We start from the raw sequence: 25,353 nt of genomic DNA on the forward strand, positions 1-25,353 counted from the left end.
TTCAGGAGATCGTGTTGGTTAGACTCATATTTCTCTTGCAGGCAGAATATGCAATGTACATCAGCCCAGGTGTAGGGTGGTCTTGCCAATAAAGTGTCTCCTCCCAGCTCCGAAGCACATACCCACATCAGGGTGCGGGGGGCTGTAATTAACACTCAGAAGGTTTAAGCTTTACTGGAGTGACGTGTGCAGTAATGATAGTGTTAGCTTCCTTAATTTCCCAGTTTCATCATCAATTATACCATGTGTTCCATCCAGTTGGTGCTACCCTCCCATTGTTAATTATAACCTACAAGACTGTTACAGTTAATTTTATGGCAAGCATATTGTCTCTTCAAGGCTCTCGAGCAGCTCATAAATTATCTTGAAGGTGAAATGTAACTTGGGGAAATAGTTATGAAAATTCCATCCATCTCGCTTAGGAGGCGCAGCTGCTACTGTCAGCTGCAGTGCCACTGCATTGTGAAGGAATTATGGTGGGTCAGGCCTAGGAGGCAGGGCCCAGGCTGTCACCGCAGAGGAAGCCTGTCCTGGCCCTGTCAGACATGCACCTTCTGCCTATCCCCTGTGGCCTCTCTTTTCAAGCAGTAAAAGGCAGGCTGTGCAGGTGTATGGTCCCAGAGCTGTCTGTGTTCATTATTTAACAGAACCGTCTTGAAGTAGGCAGGTACGAAGACCTTTTTCCACACGGCTGTCAGATCGAGGAGTTGAGAAGTACATAAGTTGTTAAACAGCGGCCATGCCCAACTCGTCCCCGCCCTCCCCGAGACAAAACAGTTAAAAGATCCGGGATGAATTTTAATAAAATTGTGTTATCAAATTTATGTATGGAGCTGTGTAGGAAGGAACTGCGGACGCTGGTTTACACCAAAGATAGACGCGAAATGCTGGAGTAACTCAGCAGGGCAGGCAGCATCTCTGGACGGAAGGAATGGGTGACGTTTCGGGTCTCGACCCGAAAGTGTGAAGAGAGTGTCTGAAGAAGGGTCTCGACCTGAAACTTCACCCATTCCTTCTCTCCAGAGATGCTGCCTGTCCCGCTGAGTTTCTCCAGCATTTTGTGTCTAAAGTTCAGAGATACTGTCCTTAACATTCTTAAACAGTAATCTTTGAATTTTCTGAAACTTTTTTTGGTGTTTGTTTTTTTCTTCTTGTTTAGGTATAGTTTTGCTATCTTGGTAAAGCGTACCCGCATGTTTAACTCACTTTTTAAAAAAAATTCTGTTGGCTAAATCTACATCAGTCTTATTTCTCAAATAATCTGTGTGTGTAAAAGATACAGCTGTCAAAGATATAATTTTTTCTGAAACTAATGTTGAGGAAATCCCTGTTCCCTGAATGTTTACATCAAGCAAAGCAGAAAGTCAAAGATAGACACCAAAAACTGGAGGAACTCCGCAGGTCAGGCAGCATCTCTGGAGAAAAGGAATAGGTGACGTTTCAGGTTGAGACCCTTCTTCCCCGAAACTTCATCTATTCCTTTCCTGCAGAGATGCTGTGTGACCCGCTGAGTTACTCCCAGCTTTTTATATCTACCTTTGGTTTAAACCAGCTTCTGCAGTTCCTTCCTACATGTGGGAGAAAGTCAAAGTGCCCAGGTATCCACCAGGCCTACTGAAGCCACTGCAAAGCAGGTTTGATCCAGTGTGGGATTTCCATTCCATGCTCTGTCAAACTGAAGCAATCTGAAATTACAAGCTCCAGGGAATCTAATATTATTACCCTCCTGTGATAACTTGGGGCCCGATTCCAGAACTGCCTGGCCAAGTTAGTATTGCTGCAAAGCGTACATTAAACAGGCAACATCGATGTACACCACCAGCCCACATAACACATCTAAGTAGCTATTCTTCATGGAATCCAACCATCAAGTGCTGCTGGGGTGAGCTTGATTCTGTCCTCAGTTCACCTAGTAATCACTTTGAAGCAAAGGACTCCCGAGATCACAATTAAAGACTGATTTCTGACTTTTAGGCTTAACATCGTACTAGATGAAGGAACGTTGACTGACCGTTTCGCCAAGAGGGTTCAATTGTCATATGTACCAGAAACGGAACAATAAAATTCTTACAGGCTCGTTAATATGATAGCACAACAAATAAATATACCATAATTAATAAAACATATACATTAATAATCGGTGCTATGAGGCAACCAGACTATATGTACAAAACCATAATGCAACCAAAACAAAGTGCACAGTAAATTTTTGGTGAGGTCGGGCTGTGCAGTATGATTCAAGTATTTGATGGTGGTAAGGGAAAAGCTGTTCTTGAATGTGGAGGTCACGGTTCTCGGCGTCTGGTACCTTCTTCCCGATAGTAACCATGAGATGGCCACGGTGTGGTGGGTCTTTGATGACATTAGCTATCTTCTTGAGGCAGAATCTCCTATAGATGATGGGGAGGTCAATATCGGTGACAACGACTACCACTTTCTTCAATTGTCTGAAGAAGGGTTTCGACCCGAAACGTTGCCTATTTCCTTCGCTCCATCGATGCTGCTGCACCCGCTGAGTTTCTCCAGCATTCTTGTCTACCACTTTCTTCAGCCTCCTTCTTTCCTGGACGCCCGAGTTATGGAACCAGGCCAAAGTGTGACCAGTCAGGATGCTCCCTACTGTACAACTGTAGTAGTTCCATGGAGTATTTGGCAGCGTTCCAAAACTCCTCAAAGGAAGTAGAGGAGCTTTCTAGGAAGTAAAAGGTAGGAATGGCTTGTGAATAAGTCCTACCACAGCTGCCGATAGTCCATCTGATCCTCCAGTTTAGACTGAGCGCATCTCTCGGCTTTCCTGGTCGGGCAGCAGGGTGGCTTAGCGGTACAGCTACTGCCTACAGAGTTCGACCCTGACTACAGGTGCTTGTCTGTACGTAGTTTGTTTGTTTTCCCTGCGGGGGTTTTCTCTGAGATCTTCGGTTTCTTCCCACACTCCAAAGACGTACAGGTTTGTAGGTTAATTGGCTTAGTATAAAATGTTAGTTGTCCCGAGTGTGTGTCAGATAGTGTTAGTGTACAGCGATCGTTGGTTGGTGCAGACTCGGTGGGCCGAAGGGCCTGTTTACGTGCTGTATCTAAACTAAACTGAACTGATCAAGGTCATATCCAGACCCTGTATTGGCAGATTGGAATGCCTGAGGTCTAGTCCTCAATAGACTGCAAACCTCATGACTCCCCCCACAAATGGCACCTGATCTGCTGAGTTCCCCCAGCTGATCTCCTATTTCAATACCACACTAATTGTTTTTAAATTTATAATGTGAATAATTGAAAAGAGTGCAAAGCGGTTGTTATCATCAGCGTGATATTTTGATGTAATTATATGCTTTTCCAAGGTAGGACACTAAAAGTGCACACTTCAGAAACATAAACAATAATTGGAAAGTATATTCTAAAGTTGTGGCTCTCAAATTAGGCGTCACTTTAGACTTTAGGGATCAGGCCCTTCCGCCCCCCGAGTCCGTGCTGACCAACGATCACCCCGTACATTAACACTATCCTATGCTCTCGGGACAATTTACAGTTTTACCGATGCCAATTAATCGACAAACCTGAACGTCTCTTTGGAGAGTTTAGGAAGAAACCGAAGCACGCGGTCACAGGGAGAACGTACAAACTCCGTACATACAGCGCCCGAGGTCAGGATCGAACCTGGGTCTCTGGCGCTGTACGGCAGCAGCTCTGCTGCTACACCACTGTGTGTATTTTCAACGTATTGTCCACTCAACCCTTTGCAAACGTATCCCATAGGCTAAAGTGAGTATATAAGGAAGCAGGTGGATATAATAACAGTTAATATTGTTTTGGTGTCTTTGGAGCCTATAATTAGGTATTGCTGACGGATGATGTCATATTTTGTAAGCACCTAAGCACACAAACTCCATCTAGGCAGCACCCGTAACCAGGATTGAACCTGGGTCTCTCGCGCTGTAAAGGGCCTGTCCCACTTACGTGTTTCTTTTCGGCGACTTGCCAGCACACGTCAGAGTTGCAGCAGGTCTCCGAAAATGTTCAACATGTTGGAAATCCAGTGGCGACCAGAACAAGGTACAACTCTTTGAGCGACTACTCACGACTACTCACGACCATACAGGCGTCACCCCGCGACCTGTATGGTCGTGAGTAGTTTCCTCAGTCGCCCAAGGAGTTATAGCGTCTTTCTGGTCGCCGCTGAATTTTCAACATGTTGAAAATTTTCGGCGACCTATGACAGTGCCGGCAGTCGCCGAAAAAGCCGCGTGAGTGGGACATGCCCATAAGGCAGCAACTCTACCGCTGTACCACAGTGTTGCCTCAAACCAATCAAGGGGTTCTGACTTTGTTGCAAGAGCATTGCTGGCAAATGTTGGAAATAGAACATGCACATTCAGTTTAGGACAAAAAGATAGGGCTGAGATGTTTTGATCGACATTTGAAGTGCCCATAAATCTGCAGACCCGTCAGAGAATGGGATGACTGCTATCCTAAAATTACAAAAACTATTAAAACGGAGTTATCAGTGCCTCTATCTCTGGTATGGAAATATTGCTGCAAGGTCTTTTTCAGCTGCATCAATGAAACAATACAAACTTCAATGGCAGGTGGATGTAAGGGGGCATAAAAATCTAAATGAAAAAAAAAATCAAACCTTAAAAAATGGTTGAGGAGAACCAGGCTTGATGCAGATGGTTGCTTCCGACATCTCAACGGTGGGACCCTCTTAAATGGTGTCCGTACAAACCGCTCACGGCATGAAGTCACATATGATAGGTGAGACGCTTGCTTGTTCTGCCAGTGTACAGAGACATAGTTCAGCTTAGACTTGGCAATGGCCCAGCCAAAATAGTTAATATGTTTTCTTTGTTGAATGTTACTGTGAAGCACAGGGTGTACCGGATGCCAGAAGATATCAAGGTTCAAGTTTTGCATAAAATTAAACACTTTATGTTTGTTATATTCAGTCTGTAACTCAATGAAGCTATCAATGTTACTACTGTGCTCAGTTAAAGGTTGACATTGGATTTGCCCTTTCTAATACAGATACAACATCCAGAATATAATTGCTAATGGCCAGAAAACAACATCATCTGTCCCGACGATTATTTTACTGCTATTGCTGTGCAATTGCTACTGTATTAAGGTGAAATTCTACTTCATAGTTACTATTTAATATGAAATATTATCAGCAATAGTAACCGTAGTGCTGTCCTTTAAATGATGTGAAGAAATTGGGCGACACGGTGGCGCAGCGATAGAGTTGCTGCCTTACAGCGCCAGAGACCCAGGTTCGATCCTGACCACAGATGCCATTTGTACGGAGTTTGCACGTTCTCCATGTGACCACGTGGGTTTTCTCCAGATGCTCTGGTTTCCTCCCACACTTCAAAGATATACAGGTTTGTAGGTTGACAAATGTGCTGGAGAAACTCAGCGGGTGAGGCAGCATCTATGGAGCGAAGGAAATAGGCAACGTTTTGGGCCAAAACCCTTCTTCAGACTGATGGGGGGGGGGGGGGGGCAGGTGGAAGAAGAAAGGAGGAGGTGGAGATGCGGTATAGAAGATGCGACGTAGGAATTGGGAGTAGGGGATAGAGTCCTTACAGGAAGCAGGGTGGGAAGAAGTGTAGTCCAGATAGCCATGGTAGTCAGTGGGTTTATAGTGGATGTTGGTCAGGAGTCTATCCCCTGCGATGGAGATAGTGAGGTCAACAAATGTCGGAAATGGTCCAGGTGTATTTGAGAGCTGGATGGAAGTTAGTGGTGAAATGTAAGGACTTCCTGTAAGGACTCCATCCCCTACTCCCAATTCCTCCGTCTACGCCGCATCTGCACCCAGGATGATGTTCCACACCAGGGCATCAGAGATGTCCTCATTCTTCAGGGAACAGGGGCTCCCCTCCTCTACCATAGATGAGTCTCTCACCAGGGTCTCTTCTATATCCCGTGATTCTATTCTCACTCTCCATCCCCCCCACTCGTAACAAGGGCAGAGTCCCCCTTGTCCTCACCTCCCACCCCACAGGCCGTCACGTACAACAAATAATCTTCCATCATTTTCGCCACCTCCAACGTGACCCCACCACTTGCCCCGTCTTCCCATCTCCTCCCCTGTCTGCTTTCCGCAGAGACTGCTCCCTCCGTAACTCCCTGGCCAATTTGTCCCTTCCCACCCGTACCACCCCCTCTCCAGGCACTTTCCCTTGCAACCGCAAGAAATGCTACACTTGTCGCTTTAACTCCCCCCTTGACTCCATTCAAGACCCAAGCAGTCTTTCCAGGTACGGCAGAGGTTCACCTGCACCTCCCCCAACCGCATCTATTGCATCCGCTGCTCTAGATGTCAGCTGCTCTACATCAGTGAGACCAAGCATAGGCTTGGCGATCGTTTTCGCCGAACACCTCTGCTTGGTTCGCAATAACCAACCTGATCTCCCGGTGGCTCAGCACTTCGACTCCCCCTCCCATTCCGAATCAGACCTTTCTGTCCTCGACCTCCTCCATGGCCAGAGTGAGGACCACCGTAAATTGGAGGAGCAGCACCTCATATTTTGCTTGGGCAGTTTGCACCCCAGCGCTATGAACATTGACTTCTCTAATTTCAGGTAGACCTTACTTTCTCCTCCCCTTCTCAGCTCTCCCTCAGCCCACTGGCTCCACCTCTTCATTTCTTCTTCCCTCACCCCCAAACCCCACATCAGTCTGAAAAAGGGTTTTGGCCCGAAACGTTGCCTATTTCCTTCGCTCCATAGATGCTGCTGCACCCGCTGAGTTTCTCCAGCACTTTTCTAGTATCTGCAGTTCCTTCTTAAACAGGTTTGTAGGTTAATTGACTTTACTAAAATTGTAAATTGGCCCTATTGTGTAGAATAAAGCTAGTGTACAGGGATTGCTGGTTGGCACAGGCTCAGTGGGCCGGAGGGCCTGCATCCATGCTGTAACTCTAAATTAAACTAAAACTTGTAAATTCACATTAAATTTGAAGTGATTGTATATAAATGTAAGAATGTCTTTCATTTTAAGGGATTTCCACATATTCATGAGTTAAGGGGATTACTGTTCTGTGGATTTTATGATTTACATAAGATGGCTCACTAGATAAAATGGAGTGCAATTAATATTCTAAACTATAGATATTGTAAAGAATAATTTGGAGAAATGGAGGACGTTTGAAACTATTTGAGCTGAATTGATCGCCCAGTCTAAAACACAAGGGGAGATTGTTTGTGGACACAAAGAACGCCAGATGCTAGAATTTGGAATCTGAAGAAGGGTCAACCTGAAACATCGCCCATATATATCCTCCAGAGATGCTGCCTGACCCGCAGAGTACTCTTGCACTTTGTGAAGTAGTTTGGGTTGTATTAACAAATAAGCAAAATTAGGCACCCTGGATCACATGTTGCGCTTACTGTATGTATACATACAAACACACACACACACTACATATATATATTGTAAATATTCCACCATATTTCATAAAAAGAGAGAAAATCGTGACTATGATAGATAATATTTAAAAATTATTAAAGTGTTATCATTATTAAAGAGTAATTAAGCAATTACATTGAATTCCAATGTTTTTGGTGGTCTTGGGACACTTGAAGTCAGTGCAATAAAACCATTTGGCGGAGTCTAGAGGGTCATATGTTGCCCTAGGTGCATTGGCATCAATAACCTCGGGGGCAAACAGGGATTAGAAATATTTGAACCTTGGTCAGGATGACGAGCAAGTCATTGGAACAAGAATGAAATTGTCTGTGTGGTATTAACATAATTCCTTTAAAATTGCAAACGTGAATGAGCGATGTCAGATCCTACCTAGCGAAAGAGAAAGTGAAGAGTATGATTTGTGACTGGGCACAAAGTGACTTTGCTGAGTCCAAATTCAATGCACGGGTTGATGGCAGAGGGGGAGGTAGGGAAACGAAACATCATTAAAGGCAGTCATAAGACAGTTATACGTACAGTACATAAAACAGACTAAATTGTCTGTGGGGCGTACGATGAGAAGACAAATTGACTTTCCAATTCTTATGCGCTAATGATTACTTAAGCCAAGAGCTTCAAGAATCAAGAGTGTAATAATAGAAAATATACAATAAACTGATAACTGTAAAGTCAAAAGTGCAACCAAAGACATATTACATAATACAACCAACCAATTACATATGTGTAGGAAGGAACTGCAGATGCTGGTTTAAACCGAAGATAGACGCAAAAATCTGGAGTAACTCAGTGGGTCAGACAGCATCTCTGGAGAAAAGGAATAGGTGACATTTCGGGTCAAGACCCTTATTCAGAAGTTACTCCAGCTTTTAGTGTCGATCTTCAATTACATATTCTGTTGAGCTGCTGCAATTAAGAATTTCATTATTCTAACTCGGAAAAATGGAATAAAACACTCTTGACTCTTGACACAGTCTATAGAAGTTAGCGTGTGTGGTGTTCAGGAGCCTGAAGGTCCCTCAGCAGACGAGCACTTGTGGATGAAAGGCTGTGGTGTCGATGAGGAGCCAATCTACTGCATCCATCAGAGATTCACATGAACCTTGCTCATAATTTCCTTTCACTGATGAGAAATTGTTTGCAGCAACCAGACACATTTACTGTCTACCTGATGTGAGCGATTTACAGGGCTTCGTAAGATTGCACCTCCGAAGAAGATCTAATGATAGAAGAGAGAGCTCATCCTGCCGTACGAATATTGCCCATGTCCTGGTGTCGTAACAGCGTGACAGCGTCCGGCTTCCTCAACTCAGATTTAGTCGAAGGAACCTGGAAGAAAATTGAATTTGGAAAAAATGTTGAAACATGTTTAATTCACGTTGCAACATGGATTAATAAAAAGCAGCAATACGACGGATTCTGAGATCAAACATAAATACGTGTAAAAAGCTCACATTCTAAAATAGCATGTCATGAATCAAAAACAGCACTCTATGCGAGTTTTTAACAAACTCACATATTGCGGCATTGAAAGAACAAATTTGAAAATTGTCGTGTATACTAATGGTTGTAATGAGTGCCCCAGGGTGTTCCATCTGGAATGGGGAACCTGGAGCTGATTAAAGCACAAGCCTGCACCTCATGCTTTAATCATCTTTCTATGCCCTATTCCAGCACAAAATAATGATGGAACCAATTTTGGCTGATAGACCATAAAAAAATTAAATCTTTAGCTTTCTGATTTCTGGGAAAATACCAAAGTCAAATAAAAAGCTACAAATAATTATCGCTTGACAAGAAAAGAAAATGAGAGTGCATATTTAATATTGAAGTTATCTTAAAGGAAACTCTAGTGCTTGGAGCTTTGTAAAACTTTTATGGGGTTTTTTTGGACATTTTAGAAACTTTTAATTCCATAACTTAACCTGATGGGAAACCGGTGTTGCTTTTTTAATAACAAAGTTAGATCATTTACTTGATCTCCCAAAGTTGACTGCATCCACATTTTTCACTGTTTCTCTGAGGACGTTGAGCTAAGCAACCCAAAGTTATTACTGGTCAAATAAATATATAATTGTATCCTCTCTTTACATAGTTTTCTCACAGAGTGCTGGAGTAACTCAGCGGGACAGGCAGCATCTCTGGAGAAAACGGATAGTGATGTTTCGGGCCGGTCATCTGCAGCTCTTTGTTTCCACTGATCAGATCCATCTTTTCCTTCAACCAACACCAACTAAAAACTGATGAACCTACTGCTTGGTCACTCACTTAATTGCTGTTGTGAGAAAGGCTGCATGATGCCTCCAAACAGTCGCAACACTTCAAAAACCCTGTTATCCCATGACACACTTTGATACATTCAGAGCCAATTAGGTACTTCAATGATATTTGATTCTTTTTTTCCAAATACAGGTTACAAGAAATCTTAAACCTGTATGATTCTATGATCTGAAGAAAGGTTTTGGCCTAAAACGTTGCCTATTTCCTTCGCTCCATAGATGCTGCTGCGCTGAGTTTCCCCAGCATTTTTGTGTACCTTCGATTTTCCAGCATCTGCAGTTCCTTCTTAAACACTGATTCTATGATTAAACCGTTTCAATTCATGTTTATATGTACCAGTAGTTAAGACTACGAAACATGTAAAAACATTTTTGTTTACATAAATCAGATCCTCCGCCATAAAAAAAGGATGCAGGATTGAAATAAATATCCTCGGCACCCGATCATACTGAGCCACATTTCCATAAATGAGAACATGGGCACATTTTCTTGTCAGTTAGACCCCAAAGGAAAGGTTCACCCACTATATCACTGAACGTGCATGACTTGTCATTTTGAAATACCTGTTTTATTCCCTTTTGGGGAATGACACCGTCTCTATCTGATACAGGAGACAAACAATCAGTACAGTAAGTAGCAGGGCAGTTTGGATTTCATCACATATATAATTAGTTGGGACGAAAAGAGAGCTTCTGGCTTCAGTTCAATTTTGTGCTGGTCAGAAGCGATGAGAAGACCTTTAACTTCAAATTCTGTCATTAAGAAATCTGTCTCCTCTTTAGACTTAGGGAAAGTGGCATTTCTGACAGAACTGTAAACAGATGCGAGCATTGTTACTAATGACAGGTGATTATAAGTGGCATGGGTGCCAGGGTAATTAAACCATTCCGTGACAGCAACATTTGGTGCTGTGGTATTCCTGCATTAGAATAATTGTTGCAGCACATTTTCACCTGCTAGGCCACAGCTTCGAACATCATTAATTTTGTACTGGAACATGGTGCCTGGAGAAATGGACCCGGGCCTCGTTTTCCGCGACGCTTCTGCTGGGTGCCGGGGGTTCTTCAGTCTTGCGGCAGCAGTTCTGTCAGCGTTATGTGACAAGAGACATTTTGCAGTAATGACAAACAGCGGCTGTGACTGACAGGATCACTGAGTGAATTGAGCATGTTCAATTAGGAGCGAAAGAGAAGTAACCTGGGATAAAACCAAATGGTCCAATTGTGCTTGGTTCTGACCCTTTGACTTCCAATCTTGCTGTAGCAGAGCAAGCAGGCGATACCTTTACCATCCCTAAGTCACAATGATAAAACTGTTTAGGTTTTCTTGTTTGAAATAATCCGACCACTGTATGTTTGCAAAGTGAAACACAAATCGTAAAACAAAAGGCAGTGGCACCACTCTATCTCTTCTGTCCTGCCCGCAGAAAATGGTCCATTGTCATTCTCCTGAAGAATTTATCCAGGACAGAGTTCCCAGAAACCAATACAAGATAAATGATTGTTCTTTGAACTTCTCCTTCCTACTGTGACGGTTATATCGCTGTCATTCACCTGGAGCCAAACTGACGCCAGTGTAATGGGGAAGCTTGCTGTCGAGTGTATCTCCTCTTTCTGTTGTCATTCAGTGCCATGACTTCTACGTTCGTTTAGAGCCTGATGCCTGAAGCTTTAGATAAAGTTATACTAAGGAGCTTAATTAAACTGTCTTAGTTTGCTCTTACTCGACTGCCTTTATTACATCATTTAACTTGCAGACATTCCTAACTACTGCAGCTAGCCGCAGCTTGTCTACAACAAGAAATTGAATTTCTTGTCGTAGACAATTGAAAATTTTTTTTAAATGACTATATATTAGCACTTTTCCCAATGCCCAGAAAAATCCCCTAGCTTTGGAAATGCTCTTCAAAATGATTATTTGTGTTCAACTGCAATAGACTTGAAAGTGTAATATAGTCAAACTGCAGATGCTGATTTTTATGGGGAAAGAGCACAAAGTGCTGGAGTAACTCAGGCAGCATCTCTGAAAACATCTTGGTAATATCCACTCCCCTTTCTCCCCCGAGACCGCTCCCCTTTCTTTCACTCCCCTCCCCTGAACTCTGGCTGACCATGTACCGGTTTCTCCCCTCCCCCCCTCCCCACCAATGGCTCCACAATTCACAAATGTCACCTCCTTGATCCACTGCAGTCGGCCTGGTGAAGAGGCTTCCTGACGTTGGGGAGGCAGTTCCAGGGTTTGGGCCCAATAATGGTGAAGGCACAGCCATACTTTTCTAACTCTCAGTCTGAAGAAGGGTCTCGACCCGAAACGTCACCCATTGCTTCTCTCCGGAGATGCTGCCTGTCCCGCTGAGTTACTCCAACATTTTGTGTCTATCTACTCTTTATCCTTCTTGGGCACGCATCTGTCATTTCATCTCCGGCCTTAGTCCATCAATATCCAAATCAAAAAGCCCCATCGCCTATGTTGACCTATTACCAGTTGCGGTTTGTTCTGACGCTCCTCTATATCACAGCTTTATATCCTGCCTCCCCCCCCCCCCCCCTCCATCGCACCGAATCAGGCCTGTGGAAGGGTACTCGACCCGAAATGTCACCTATCCATGTTCTCCAGAGATACTGCCTGATCCGCTGAGTTACTAATATCCAATATTCATTGCATATTATGTATATATGGTAACGACGTCAGGCAAGTCATTCAGTTCAGTATAGTTTATTGTCACGTGTACAGCAAAACACTTTTGTTGCATGCTATCCAGTCAGCAGAAAGACAATTCATGATTGTCATTCCATTATGTCCTATGCAGAATTCTGATCTATTAAAAGCTAATGTGTGGGAATGTGGTTGATAGGAATGTGTTGAGTATTTAAAAAAAAAGTGGGATGAATGTAGGATTAGTTTAAATGAGTGGTTGATGGTAAATATGGGCTCTGTGGCCATGGGGCCTGTTTCTGTGTTGTATTCCTCTGTGACTGTGACTTTCTTCCCTGCAGTATATTAATAAGCCAGATGAATTTCTAGGGCAATCTTGTCGTTTCAGGGTTCACCATTACTGGGGCTATTTATTTTTCTAAATCCCAGATTTATTTAATTGGTTGAGGTTTAAATTCCCCACCTGTTGTGAAAATTAAGCTTATTTCCCTGGATCAATATGTCAAGAACATTGGCTACTAATTTAATAGATTAACCACAGCCCCGCTGTACTTTGTGAAATGCTGTGGGTCCACATCGGTTTCTTGAAGATGAAACTGTATTCCAAGTTGTTTCAGCGGGATAAAGTTTGGCCTCTTAGGGGTTCTTTTCACCTAAATTCCTGCGAGTTTGTCCTTTATGGTGGAATTGTGGTTAAATTGTTTGATTAGTAATCCAGGTTGTTTGATTAGTAATCATTCAATTGGTCCATTCAGCCTCACAATATGGAAAAATGTGGGAAACGGCACCAGTCACCACTAATTCAACCTCACCAAACCCTTTGGCTGATTCATTCAGGAAGGAAATTCAGCTGCCACAGAAATCTGTCTCCATCTTAAGCTTGTGTAGGAAATAGCGGCAGATGCAGGTTTAAATCGAAGGTACACGCAAAATGCCAGCATAACTTAGCGGGACAGGCAGCATCTCCGGAGAGAAGGAATAGGTGACGTTTCGGGTCGAGTCTGAAGATGGGTCTCGATCCAAAATGTCTCCCATTCCTCCTCTCCAGAGATGCTGCCTGTCCCACTGAATTACTCCAGCATTTTGGGTCTAACTTCCATCTCAAGCTTGCTCCACGATGGTATGCAAGCCATGACCTCAAAGAGTGGGTCTGTGGTAGAGCCATTCTCAAACAAATCTACATCATTGCCCCAATATTTTGACGGAGTAGCGATTCAATGGGTCGAATGGCCTAATTCTGCTCCTATATCTGATGCTTTTCTGGTCTTATAAGAGTCAGGAAGTCATGTTACAGCTTTATGGGACTTTAGTGAGGGCGCATTTGGAGTATTATGTTCAGTTCTGGTTGCCCCATTGCAGAAAGGATGTGGAGGCTTCAGAGATGATGCACAAAGGTTTGCCAGAATGCTGCCTGAATTAGAAGGTATTAGTAATGAGGGAAGGTTGGACAATCTTTGATTGTTTCTCTGGAGTGTCGGAGGTTGAGGGGGAGACCTGATAGAAGATTATAAAACTTTGAGAACCTTTTTCCCAGGGTGGAAAGGTCAAGGACTAGAGGGCATAGCTTTAATGTGAGAGGGGAAAAGTTAAAGGAGATGTGTGGGGCAGGTTTAGTGGGTGCCTGGAAGGTGCATGGTGCAGGTAGATGTGATAACGGTATTTATGAGGCTTATAGATAGGAACATGGATATGCAGGGATTTAACTGGGGGAGGGGGGGGGGATTAGTTTAACTTGTCATCATGTTTGGCATACACAATGTGGGCCAATGGGCTTTTTACTCTTCTATGTTCAATGTTCTATTTACCTGCAAATGATGAACTATTCCCTCAGTGGAGAATCTTAGCTTCAACTTTCCAAAGCCTGCTCTGCACTGTTGCAATTAGATTTATAAATGAAATGAAGATCGAAGTAGTATCCTACAGATATCATCAAATTCATTAAAGACTTTGAACATCAGAGCACTTCCTGATTTATGAATGAGCACAGTGGTATCTTGCTTAGACTTTTAACATTTTGATTGCTGCAGAATACTAGCAAGTTTATTTCTCATATCCAGCCAAGCTCATTCTGATTCCAATATTCCTGATTCGCAGAGAATTTCTCTTCCAACTCAGAAGTAGTCCTTCACTTAAGACACAAGAGCAGATTCTTTACCTCCACTTCTATGGTACAAAAGCTGTCCAAATGTATTTAAGTCATAACGTAAGATTTTGGTCAGATTTGCTCATGAGATGATCATTGGCAAAGTTTTAATGTTTGGTTTTTAAAGTGAAGAATATGTATTCCACCATGCAACTGTGATGCAAGCTCTCTTCATCATATCTCCAGAAAACAACTTAGAGCCGTGCTTGAGGGAGCTCCTCAAAGCGTTAAGGTTTTGCCCAGGTAGGCCCAGAGCCTGATTAGTTGTTTTGTAACAGCACAGACTATGTGTGAAGTCAACAAATGAAAGGCCAATCTTCAACTCCCATCTAACTTTCTCACCTTTAACCCATATCTATTGATAGAGCTTCAACGGCAATCAGGTAGAGAATGTCAAAGACTTTGGAATACCGTTCAACCATTTCATAGGGGAATGCAGGGATATGGATCATTTGCAGGGAGAGGAAATGGCTTATCCTGGCGTCATGTTCGGCACAAACATTGTGGGCTGAAGGGCCTATTCCTGTGCTGTACGGTTCTATGTTCTATATTCTACCATTCAATAGGTTCTCTCCATTTAAAATATCGATTTTTAGGTTTTCACCAAAGGTAAATTACATCATATTTCTTCCATTACGTTGCAAACCCCACTTGATCAATCAGTCCATCTTCTTTACAGATTAATTGCGTGCATCACATTAGTCTCTTTGTGCTGATGTGTGTCCAATGTCATATGTACTTCTGCTCCACAAGAGTTTTCACTCATTGCATTAGAAACAGTACCAGATGCAGGCAGCGGGTATAGTTTGTCTTCACCTCAGAAATTTTACCTCATTGATGAAACTACTGTCATTTTTTTTTAACTAACATGGAGGATCCAGGGCCTTGATAGCAAAATGAAGACCCCCCTCCGCCTCCCGCTATGCCCCACTCCCCAGCCCCACTCTCCACACTGCTTTATTCAAAGGGACCATTAATTCCTTGAAGGCTACTTATTGATGATCAGTCTGATAAGGATGTCAAAGCAGCGTGTAAAGATCATGGTTTGTGAAGTTTACAAGGAATACAGTAGCAGGAACAAAAGCAAGATGCTCCCAGATACAAGTGCATTATTTGCTAGAAATCTAGGAGCTTGAGATAGAATCAGTTTGTAGGAAGGGTCCCAACCCAAAACATCACCTATCCATGGGGGAACAAAGGGGCACCCAGTGTGGGTGAGGGGAGGGGGGGCACTCTAGTTTAGAATCCTCTGCGATCGTTTGTTTGTTTGTTCATTTGTTCCGCTGAAGGCGCTGAGCACCCGGCAGCCAGACGAGAGTCGCTTGTCTTTTTCATTGTGTTTTCACTTTTAATTTCAAGTTTTTGTGTATTTCGTGTGTTGTGGCTGTCGGCAAATCAATTTCCCTCCGGGGATGAATAAAGTTTTATCGTATCGTTTTGTTTTCCAGAGATGCAGCTTGACCCGCTGAGTTACTCAGCACTTTGTCTTTTTTTTTTGTAAATCTGCATCTGCAGTTCCGTGTGTCTTCTATTGTAAATTACTGTTTAGATCAAGGTTGGCCTTCAGCTTTTATACTGTTGGCTTTTGCTGGAGAAAAGGTGCTGGCATCATTTCCCACAGTGTATTAGGGAGGTCATAAATACTCCATGTTCCAGATGAGTAGAATTCACCTTGTTCACCTTTGGTCAAGAGCATCAGCCAGATGCCAATGACTCATCTTGTCTTCACGTTGCAGACACCTCTTGTGAGCTCTGAGATGTATTCCAATTCAAAGGAGTACCACGACACAAATGCTGCTTTGTGAACATGTACTTTATGCCACGATACTCACCGCCAGTAAAAGTTAAAAAGATATCAGGAGCAGGGTCGGCACGGTGGCGCAGCAGTTGAGTTGCTGCTTTACAGCACCTCACAGAGACCCGGGTTCAATCCTGACTAGGGGTGCTTGTCTGTACGGAGTTTGTATGTTCTCCCCGTGACCTCATGGGTTTTCTCTGGGTGCTCCGGTTTCCTCCCACACTCCAAAGACGACAGGTGTGTAGGTTAATTGGCTTTGGTAAAAATTATGAATAGCCCCTAGTGGGTAGGATAGTGCTAGTGTATGAGGATCGCTGGTCGGTGCGGACTTGGTGGGCCGAAAGGCCTGTTTCTCTAAGGGTGCCGTATCTCCAAACTAAACTAAATGAAACTAAACCGCATGCTTATATAGTTACAAATATCATTATTCCATTGCATTTCTATGTTTATGTTTGTTTTCTTAAAATTTTGGTAATTTTATATTTATTAATTGATGGTTCCTAATAAGTTTTGAAATGAAGGGGCATGGTGGTTTGAGATTTTTTCCAGCTGTTTTGAGGGTGGGATTGCTCCTGATCCCACCACTGGATGACATCCTTGCCAGTAGGGATCAAAACCAATACTTAGTAGCTAATTGACACCTATTTGGAGTTTTCGGGACTTTTTCCTTCGATCAATGCCAAATTCCTGTGGTTAACTGCTGGCAGCAAACGCAAGGCCTGTATTTTCCAGAGCTTGCCCTTGTGATCATGTTAGCGTTTAAAAATGGCTAAGATTTACACCCTTGCGTGTTACTTTACTGCAAGATTGCTTTTGAATTTGGTTGTGACATTTAACATACAGAGTCAATTACAAATACACAAGAAATATGTTTAAATAATCAGCGAGATTCTCTCCAATGACTTGCAGAATTTGCTGTGTGCCTTTACTTAAATGGCACAAAGGCGGAGATGATCCTCAGGAAGATGATTGTGGGAAGAACATAACTCTGCAGCTCCGTGTCATAGATTTTAGCTGTCAGCAGAGTGGAAGGTGCAATAATTTACAGATCTCAGAAGCTCACTGCATTCCAACTTCATCTTCAATATGAATGATATTTATGGTTTGAGATTAACAGCCCAGAATATTTAAAACATAAATCAATTGTCTACGAATTTAGAAATTCACTTAATAAACACCAAGGAAGAGATTATCGTAGAAAAAAAATATTTTTACCATAATGTCTGATTAATAAATTTATCCATTTAATATAATTCTTAAAAAATATATGATAATTATTTATTTTTGGCAACACTAATGTTCTGGCCTGTGGCATTCTGCGGTATTTTACAAATAAAGATGCTCTGCTAAATCCTCTGCAATAGTTTATGATAAGTAATAGATTTAATAAGTAATGGGAAATAAGGTGCAAAATGTTCCAAAGACGAGCAGGCCAGGCAACATCTGACAAGAGGGCATTGAAAGGGTCTGAGGGAGGGTCTTGATCCGATAAATGTCACCCATTCCTTCCCTCCAGAGATGCTGCCTGACTCGCTGAGTTACTCCAGCTTGTTGTGTCTATCTTTGGTTTAAACGAGCATCTACAGTTCCTTCCTACATTCTTTCTTTCCTTCTTTCTTTCTTTCTCTCTCTCTTTGCAGATGCTGCCTGATCGCTTGAGCATCTCCAGCGTTTTCTGTTTCTTTTCATATTTCCAGCATATGTAGCATTGCGCTTTTGCTTTTGGAAAATAATGGGAAAATATAGGATGTGGTAATGTGATTTCTTTTTCTCTCTCCAAATGCTGACTGACCACCAGAGTGTCCCCAGCATTTTCTGTTTCTTTTCAGCTTTCAGGCATATGTAATATTTTGCTTTTTATTTTAGAAAATATTGGAAAATCTAGGACTCGGTAATGATATAACCACGTTTCATAAATGTGTTTACTCAATACCCTTGGATTGCATATTTGTAACTGTCCTCTTGAAGCCAATGGGTATAAAATATGAGTGCAAGGGGTTATGCACCAATTATAGTGTATGTGCATAGTACGCATTTCTGAAATTCTGTTCTATTGCAACTAAAAATACATTTCTAATCCCTACGCTCACTGCAGATACACCTGACGGGGAATATTTTACAAGTGATAAACAAACTTTCCAAGGTCACCACTTAGCCCAAGAGCAACGTTCATTTTAGGGAGTTCATGGTGACAGATACCCTGCCTTCCAATCCAACTGCGGACAAGTGAGATTATGAGCCTGTTATTTACTACGAAAAATCACTTCATGTATTAAAGTAGTAGGTAAATAGTTCCCTCCATATGCTCCCTACTTTGGATGATTTGCTGAGCTGACATTTTTGTATTATAATAGAGACACATAATCATCTCAATTCATATGGAAGAGTTAGGAAGCACTTGTGTGAAACACATTTTCCTTAAGTCTCTGTAAAAAAAGTTAGTTATCTTTAACAGCTCTAGGACAACATTTTAAAGTGTTTAATATCTTAAGATTTGGCTTTCACCACAGATTTAAAAAAAAACCACATCAAAAGGTTTCACCAGTTTTCAGGAATGTCCATTGCTTTATTCGTTAGTATTTAACTTTTCCCGTTGTATTTTCACCCATTTGTTAGATCTGCACATGAAGATTTATGGCTTCATATTAATGATTCACAGATAAATTGTTTTGCATCTGATCTGATTGTTATGGACATTTGCCACTGCCCAAAAGATTTGTCCTGGACCAGCTACATCGAAGCTGTGGCCAAGACTGCACACTGTGCCTCAACTTACTTAGTAGGTTCAGGATGTTTGGCATGTCCCCAGCAACCCCAACCTCGTTCTACAGATGTGCCATAGAAAGCATTTTATTGGGATACATCACAACATGTTTTGGGAACACTTCCATCCAAAACCGCAAGAAATTGCAGAGAGTTGTGGACATAGCCCGGACCATCACACCAACCAACCTCCCTTCCAACATCATAATCGAGGACAAGTCTCACCCCAGTCATTCCCTCTACAACCCCGCCCCCATCAGGCAAGAGGTACAAACGTTTGAAGACACATACCTCCAGATTCAGGGAGAGTTTCTATCCAGCTGTTGTCAGGCAACTGAACTCATCCTCTCGAGTGCAGTCATGACCTCCCATCTATCTCATTGGAGACCTTTGAACTAACTTTGATCAGATGACACACAGCTGGGTAGCAATGTGAACTGTGAGGAGGATGCTATGAGAATGCAGGGTGACTTTGACAGGTTGGGGGAGTTATATAGTTACAAATATCACAGGAAACAAAGAGTAGGGACTAACGGGTCCCTTTCATGTTGGGGGAGTCCAGAACCAGTGGCCACAGTTTAAGAATAAGGAGTAAGCCATTTAGAACGGAGACGAGGAGACACTTTTTCTCACAGAGAGTGGTGAGTCTGTGGAATTCTCTGCCTCAGAGGGCGGTGGAGGCAGGTTCTATGGATGCTTTCAAGAGAGAGCTAGATAGGGCTCTTAAAAATAGCAGAGTCAAGGGATATGGGGAGGCAGGAATGGGGTACTGATTGGGGATGATCAGCCTTGATCACATTGCTGGCTCGAAGGGCCATAGGGCTACTCCTGCACCAATTGTCTATTGTCTATTAACTTTATCTTCACTAAATGTTGGTCCCTTTATCCTCATCTGTGCACTGTAGACGGCTTGATTGTGATCATGTATAGTCTTGTCTTTGACTGGGTACCACGTAAACAAGAGCTTTTCACTGTACCTCGCTACACGTGACAAGAGTAAATTAAACTGAACTAACGGATGCCGGCAATAAACTTGAACACTTGCCAGTAACTGTGGTGAGCAGTGAACCAGCAAAAAAACTGTAGACGGAATTGCAATTTATTTCTTGTCTGTGAATGGTTGGTGATAGACACAAAATGCTGGGGTAACTCAGTGGGATAGGCAGCATCTCTGGATGGAGAGATGACCAGTCTAAAGAAGGGTCTCGACCCGAAACGTCACCCATTCCTTCTCTCGAGAGATGCTGCCAGGCCCGCTGAACATATTTCATTGCTTACTTTCATCTTCTTTTGTGAAATCTTAAGAACAATTATCTAGGTTTGATGCTTAGGCAGGAAGGAGGTGAAAGCATTCTATATGTGTGCTGAACATGAATTGAAATGACAGAAGCTGGATGCGTTGAATAACTTTTTCTCATTCTTGGCTCCTTGTGTTCCGATGTAATATTAATGCCGCTTTGAAACTGTAAACAAGACATCCAATCTTAAATCCTGTGCAGTGGTGCCATTGATACCAGAGGGTTACATTTCATTTATATGACAGCGTGCAGCATAGTGTGTGCTCTTTCACTGTTCTTATCTGCAGTTTTCAGTTTTGTCATTGTTGTCAAGATATTTTGTTTCAAAATATTAAGATGGTGCTTATATAATTAGAATTTATCAATGTTTTGGCCTGCGGTTATAATGGCTTTTGGGGGAATTTTCAGCTTGTAGAATTTGTACTTTAATAAGGAAGCTTTAAATAGTTTCTGGTCAATCAGTGCATCAACAAAAGGCTGCTGACTTAAATATGCAACCATAATGTGGAAGCACTCATTACTTGTATAGATGCGATAAGGCACAATTACACACCTCTTCTCATATTTTTTAAAAAGAGCATTTTAAGTGCCGGCACAGTGGCGCAGCGGTAGAGTTGCTGCCTTACAGTGCCAGAGACCCGGGTTCGATCCTGACTATGGGTGCTCTCTGCACGGAGTTTGTACGTTCTCCCTGTGACCTGCGTAGGTTTCCTCCAGGAGTCCCGGTTCCCTCCCACACTCCGAAGATGACAGGTTTGTAGGTTAATTGGCTTGGTAAAATTGTAAAATTGTCCCTAGTGTGTGTAGGATGGTGTTAGTGTGCAGGGTTCCGCTGGTCGGCACAGACTCGGTGGGCCAAAGGGCCTGTGAATCACAGCTCACCCCAACTTTATGGCAGTTTGGGTAACGAAAACTCGTCCTTGTACAGGGTTCACAAATTACTACCCAAAAAATTGAGATGCGGAATAAAATTAGCTCTCGTGGAATTGATGTGAAAAATTTACTGAGGAATATGGATCGATGTATCGATGACACATTGTATAACTACGTGTTAATTACTGGCAGTTAACAAGTGCTAACAGTGGTAGTTAACAAATCGTTTTTGTCTCATGGCCGGTGAAGCGTGACTCGTAACGATTATCCATGGTCGTTTTTAAAAAAAATCCGTATTTAACAATTCTGACTCCTTCCTAGTACAGAAATTGGACATAAACTGGAAACTGAAAAGTAGGGGAACGCCATCCCCCTGCGTACCCCCCCATTTCCATCACTGGCCGCCATCAATTGTTGATCAAAGTGCTGACACAAAATGCTGGAGTAACTCGAAGGGTCAGGCAGCATCTCAGGAGAAAAGGAATAGGTGACTTTTCGGATTGACCCGTTGAGTTACTCCAGCTTTTTGTGTCTGTCTTCGATTTGAACCAGCATCTGCAGTTCCTCCCGACACAACAGTTAGAATGCTACTGGTGAAGGTACTCCCACTTCATTGTGGGCGAGGATTTTCAGGACTTAAACCCAACAGGAAAGAATTGCAATATATTTCCAGTTGGAGAGGTGCATAACATGAATATAAGTATGTCCTTTAATGTCCCTTCCTTCCAGGTGTGGCAGGTAACTGTGGGAAGGTAACGTAAGGTTACCTCGGGTCAACACTAACATTATTTCACATCTATACTACATTTATGTACTAAAGTAATAAGTCCAGTGGACATCGGTTTATGGTGAAGGGGAAAAGATTTAATAGGAATCTGAGGGGTAGCTTTTTCACACAATGGGTGGTGGGTATATGGAACAAGCTGCCAGAGGAGGTAGTTGAGGCAGGGACTATTCCAACATTTTAGAAACAGTTCGAAAGATACATATATGAAACAGGTTTGGAGAGATATGGACCAAACTCAGGCAGGTGGGACTAGTGTTGCTAGGACATGTTGGCCGATGTGGGCAAGTTGGGCTGAAGGGCCTGTTTCAACACTGTATCAGTCTATGACTGTATCTCAGGGAATGAAAAACAGAAAATCACAATTGTGAGAAACCTCTCCACAGTATACATTTTTATATAATTGTAATTGTTTTTTTATGCTGTTTATTTTGCATATATGATTCCTTGTGAACAATTATTAAAGAACTATCAGGGACATTTTTTCAACTACAATGCCTCTCAACATATTTTAAGATTTATTTTGTAGATACCAAGATTTTGAAGGGAAATCAGGGCAGTACGTTGGTGCGGTGGTAGAGTTGCTGCCTTAGCGCTCACAGCGCCAGAGGCCTCGGTTCGATCCCGGCTACGGGTGCTGTCTGTCTGGAGTTTGTACGTTCTCCCGTGACCGTGGGGGATTTCAGCGAGTACTTCAGTTTCCTCCCACACTCCAAAGACGTACAGGTTTGTAGGTTAATTGGCTTGTTATAAAAATGTAAATTGTTCCCAGTGTGTTAGGATAGTGTTACTATGCAGGGATCGCAGGTCGCCATGGACACGGTGGGCCGAAGGGCCTATTTCCGCGCCGTATCTCTAAACCAAACTAAACAATTAATGCTTCACTGTTTATTGGTGAGATCTTAAGACAGTTTCTCTCCCATAGAAAGTTATTGAGCTTTATTCCAATGGCACTTGAGCACCAAACTATGGATTGCTTCCCAATGGAATGAGAGGCAAAATGGGTTAAAAGTAATCAAATAGATTAATTGTATCAAAGTAATATTTTGGAAGCAATCTACCATACTTACTAAAAGAAAATTCATGCCAAGAATTATATATTATTTTTCCATGTGTTTCTGATATATTGTCAAGAAATACAGCAATAGACATCTCGTTGGTCAGCTTATGGTCCACTGCAAACTGCACTATCAAATATTTAACAGACTTGTCTCGTACATGAGTAAAACTCATATGGATTGAAGGATGGGATAACTAAATGTGCTTTGTAAATTTATTTCAACCTTTTCCCTTCTCACCTAAAATCTATGCTCTCTATAATTTGCCATTTTCACCCTGGGGAAAAAAACACTACCTGTCCATGCTACCAATGGCAGTCACAATTTGATAGACTTCAATCAGGTCACCTTTCAGCCTACGACATCCCAGCCAAAACAATCCGAATTTGCCCAGCCTCGCTAATTCTCTCAAATTCAGGCAACATCCTGGTGAACCACTTTTGCACCATCTTCAAAGCGTCCACAAACCTCTTGCAAAGAAACAAAATAGTTTTACAATTCCAATAAACTCTCACTCCAAGAAATTCCGTGATTTGGGATATTTAGGAGAAACCCCGTCAAAAGCCCTGGGAAGGTAAAAGTTTACAAAAGACCACAAAGGAAGGTGAATTTTTATGCTTGCTTCTGGGTGGTAAATGGATTGGTTCCATTGGCAGTCCAGTGTTACATTCCATTGTTGATATTTTAAAGTGAAGGAATCTCATTCTTCAAAATGTTCCACAATTTAAGATTTAGTATATTAAGGTCAGAGCTGTACTGCACGGGAACAGACACTTCGACCCGCCTTGTTCACGCCGACCAAGTTGGCATATTAAGCTAGTCCCCTTTGCTGGCATTTAGCCCATAGCCCTCTAAACCCTTCCTATCCATATACATGTCCAAACGTATTTTTAAAGCCATAATTGTATCTTCTTCTATAGCTATAAAACTAATTTAAAATATAAAACCAGTATACTAGAGTATAAAATAAATGATCATAGGAATTGATCGGGTAAACACAGCGTTTTGTCCGGAGAAGGGGACATAGGTTTAAGGCGAGGGGGGGGAAGCTTTAATGGGAACCTGAGGGGTAACTTTTGCACACAAAGGTGGGTTTATGGAACGAGCTGCCAGAGGAGATAGTTGAGGCCAGTATGATCACAGCGTTTAAGAAATATTTAGACAGGTACGTGGATAGGGTAGGGTTAGAGGGAAATGGGCAGAAAGCAGGCAACTGGGACTACTGTAGACTAGGCTTGTTAGTCGGCGTGGGCAAGTTGATCAGCCATGAATGGTGGTGCTGGCTCGAAGGGCCGAATGGCCTACTCCTGCACCTATTGTCTATTGTCTATTGTATGACTATAACTCTATCTTATTTGGATAGGGCAGGTTAACCATTGGTCTCTCATGGCAGATTTGTTTGCTTCAGATACACTACTACTCTTCTTCTTCTCGTGTATGGCGTGCACAGCCTAAAGTTGTAGGACAACTTGTTTTATTTGATCTTATTTGATTGTGCACGCCAGATTGATTGCATTCGTCGAAACAGGGCGGACCACGTGAAGGTTGCAATCTCCCATCCCACACTATTAGTGATCGTCCCAGTATAAATTATGATGGGTTAAGCCACAACAATTTATGATTATGTATTGGTTTAACATTTCCAAGGATCCATAACTGAAAAAAGTTGCCAGTCAAGGAAATCAATCAAGCTGTGGTGTGTTTTTTCAATGCTACTAAAAGGAAAGTGAATGATTCTGGAGTAATACTGTAGATGATAAAGTCATTTTCCAGGTTGTTCTTTGTCACTCCAAAAATTTGATTGGACACATTCCATCAGAAAATATGCTTGCCCCATAATGCGTTTTTGACATGAGGTGAACATTTAGCAAGTTGTTCCTCGTGCCACATTGCTTTTATGTAAGATTAGATGATATTGCCTTGAGTTCTCAGCATGATCACACATCAGTTATGGGACTTGATGTACAACATATTGGGCAATCTAACCTCATCTGCAGTCTGTTACAGCGTGTGCACAAGGCTGACAGAAAATGCTGTAACATTCTTCTGTCGAACAAAGAAAATCCAATACTTCTGTTTTGATGCTTCAAACACCTTTACTTTGGCCGCAAACTGGTGGATCCTCTGGTTCGGCTGTCCTGAAGGTGAAGGTGCAGGTACCACTGGAAGGATCGAGCACCCCAAGCAAAGAAGCATAAAGTGCTCATGTTCACAGACCGTTACTCAGCGAGTCTTTTGAACCCCATGCTCCCATCTTTTATTTCACTTTTAGACTT

The 25,353-nt window shown here is 42.4% G+C and overlaps 1 protein-coding gene across 2 annotated transcripts in view; it reads left to right on the forward strand.

Moving 5' to 3' along the window:
* The window catches only part of fto (FTO alpha-ketoglutarate dependent dioxygenase), a 289,056-nt gene that overhangs the window by 114,804 nt on the left and 148,899 nt on the right, over window positions 1–25,353 (forward strand). Inside the window, exon 9 of one of the 2 annotated variants that reach the window (XM_055648440.1) lies at window positions 5,020–5,164. The exons of the other annotated variant lie outside the window; for it this stretch is intronic. Coding sequence (XP_055504415.1) covers window positions 5,020–5,149 — 130 coding nt within the window. The 3' untranslated portion in view covers window positions 5,150–5,164. Of the gene's footprint in view, window positions 1–5,019; window positions 5,165–25,353 lie in introns of those variants that run through there. 2 annotated transcript variants of the gene reach the window in all.

The sequence above is a fragment of the Leucoraja erinacea genome, chromosome 17, assembly GCF_028641065.1.
Source record: "Leucoraja erinacea ecotype New England chromosome 17, Leri_hhj_1, whole genome shotgun sequence".
In the NCBI taxonomy this organism is placed as follows: Eukaryota; Metazoa; Chordata; class Chondrichthyes; order Rajiformes; family Rajidae; genus Leucoraja; species Leucoraja erinaceus.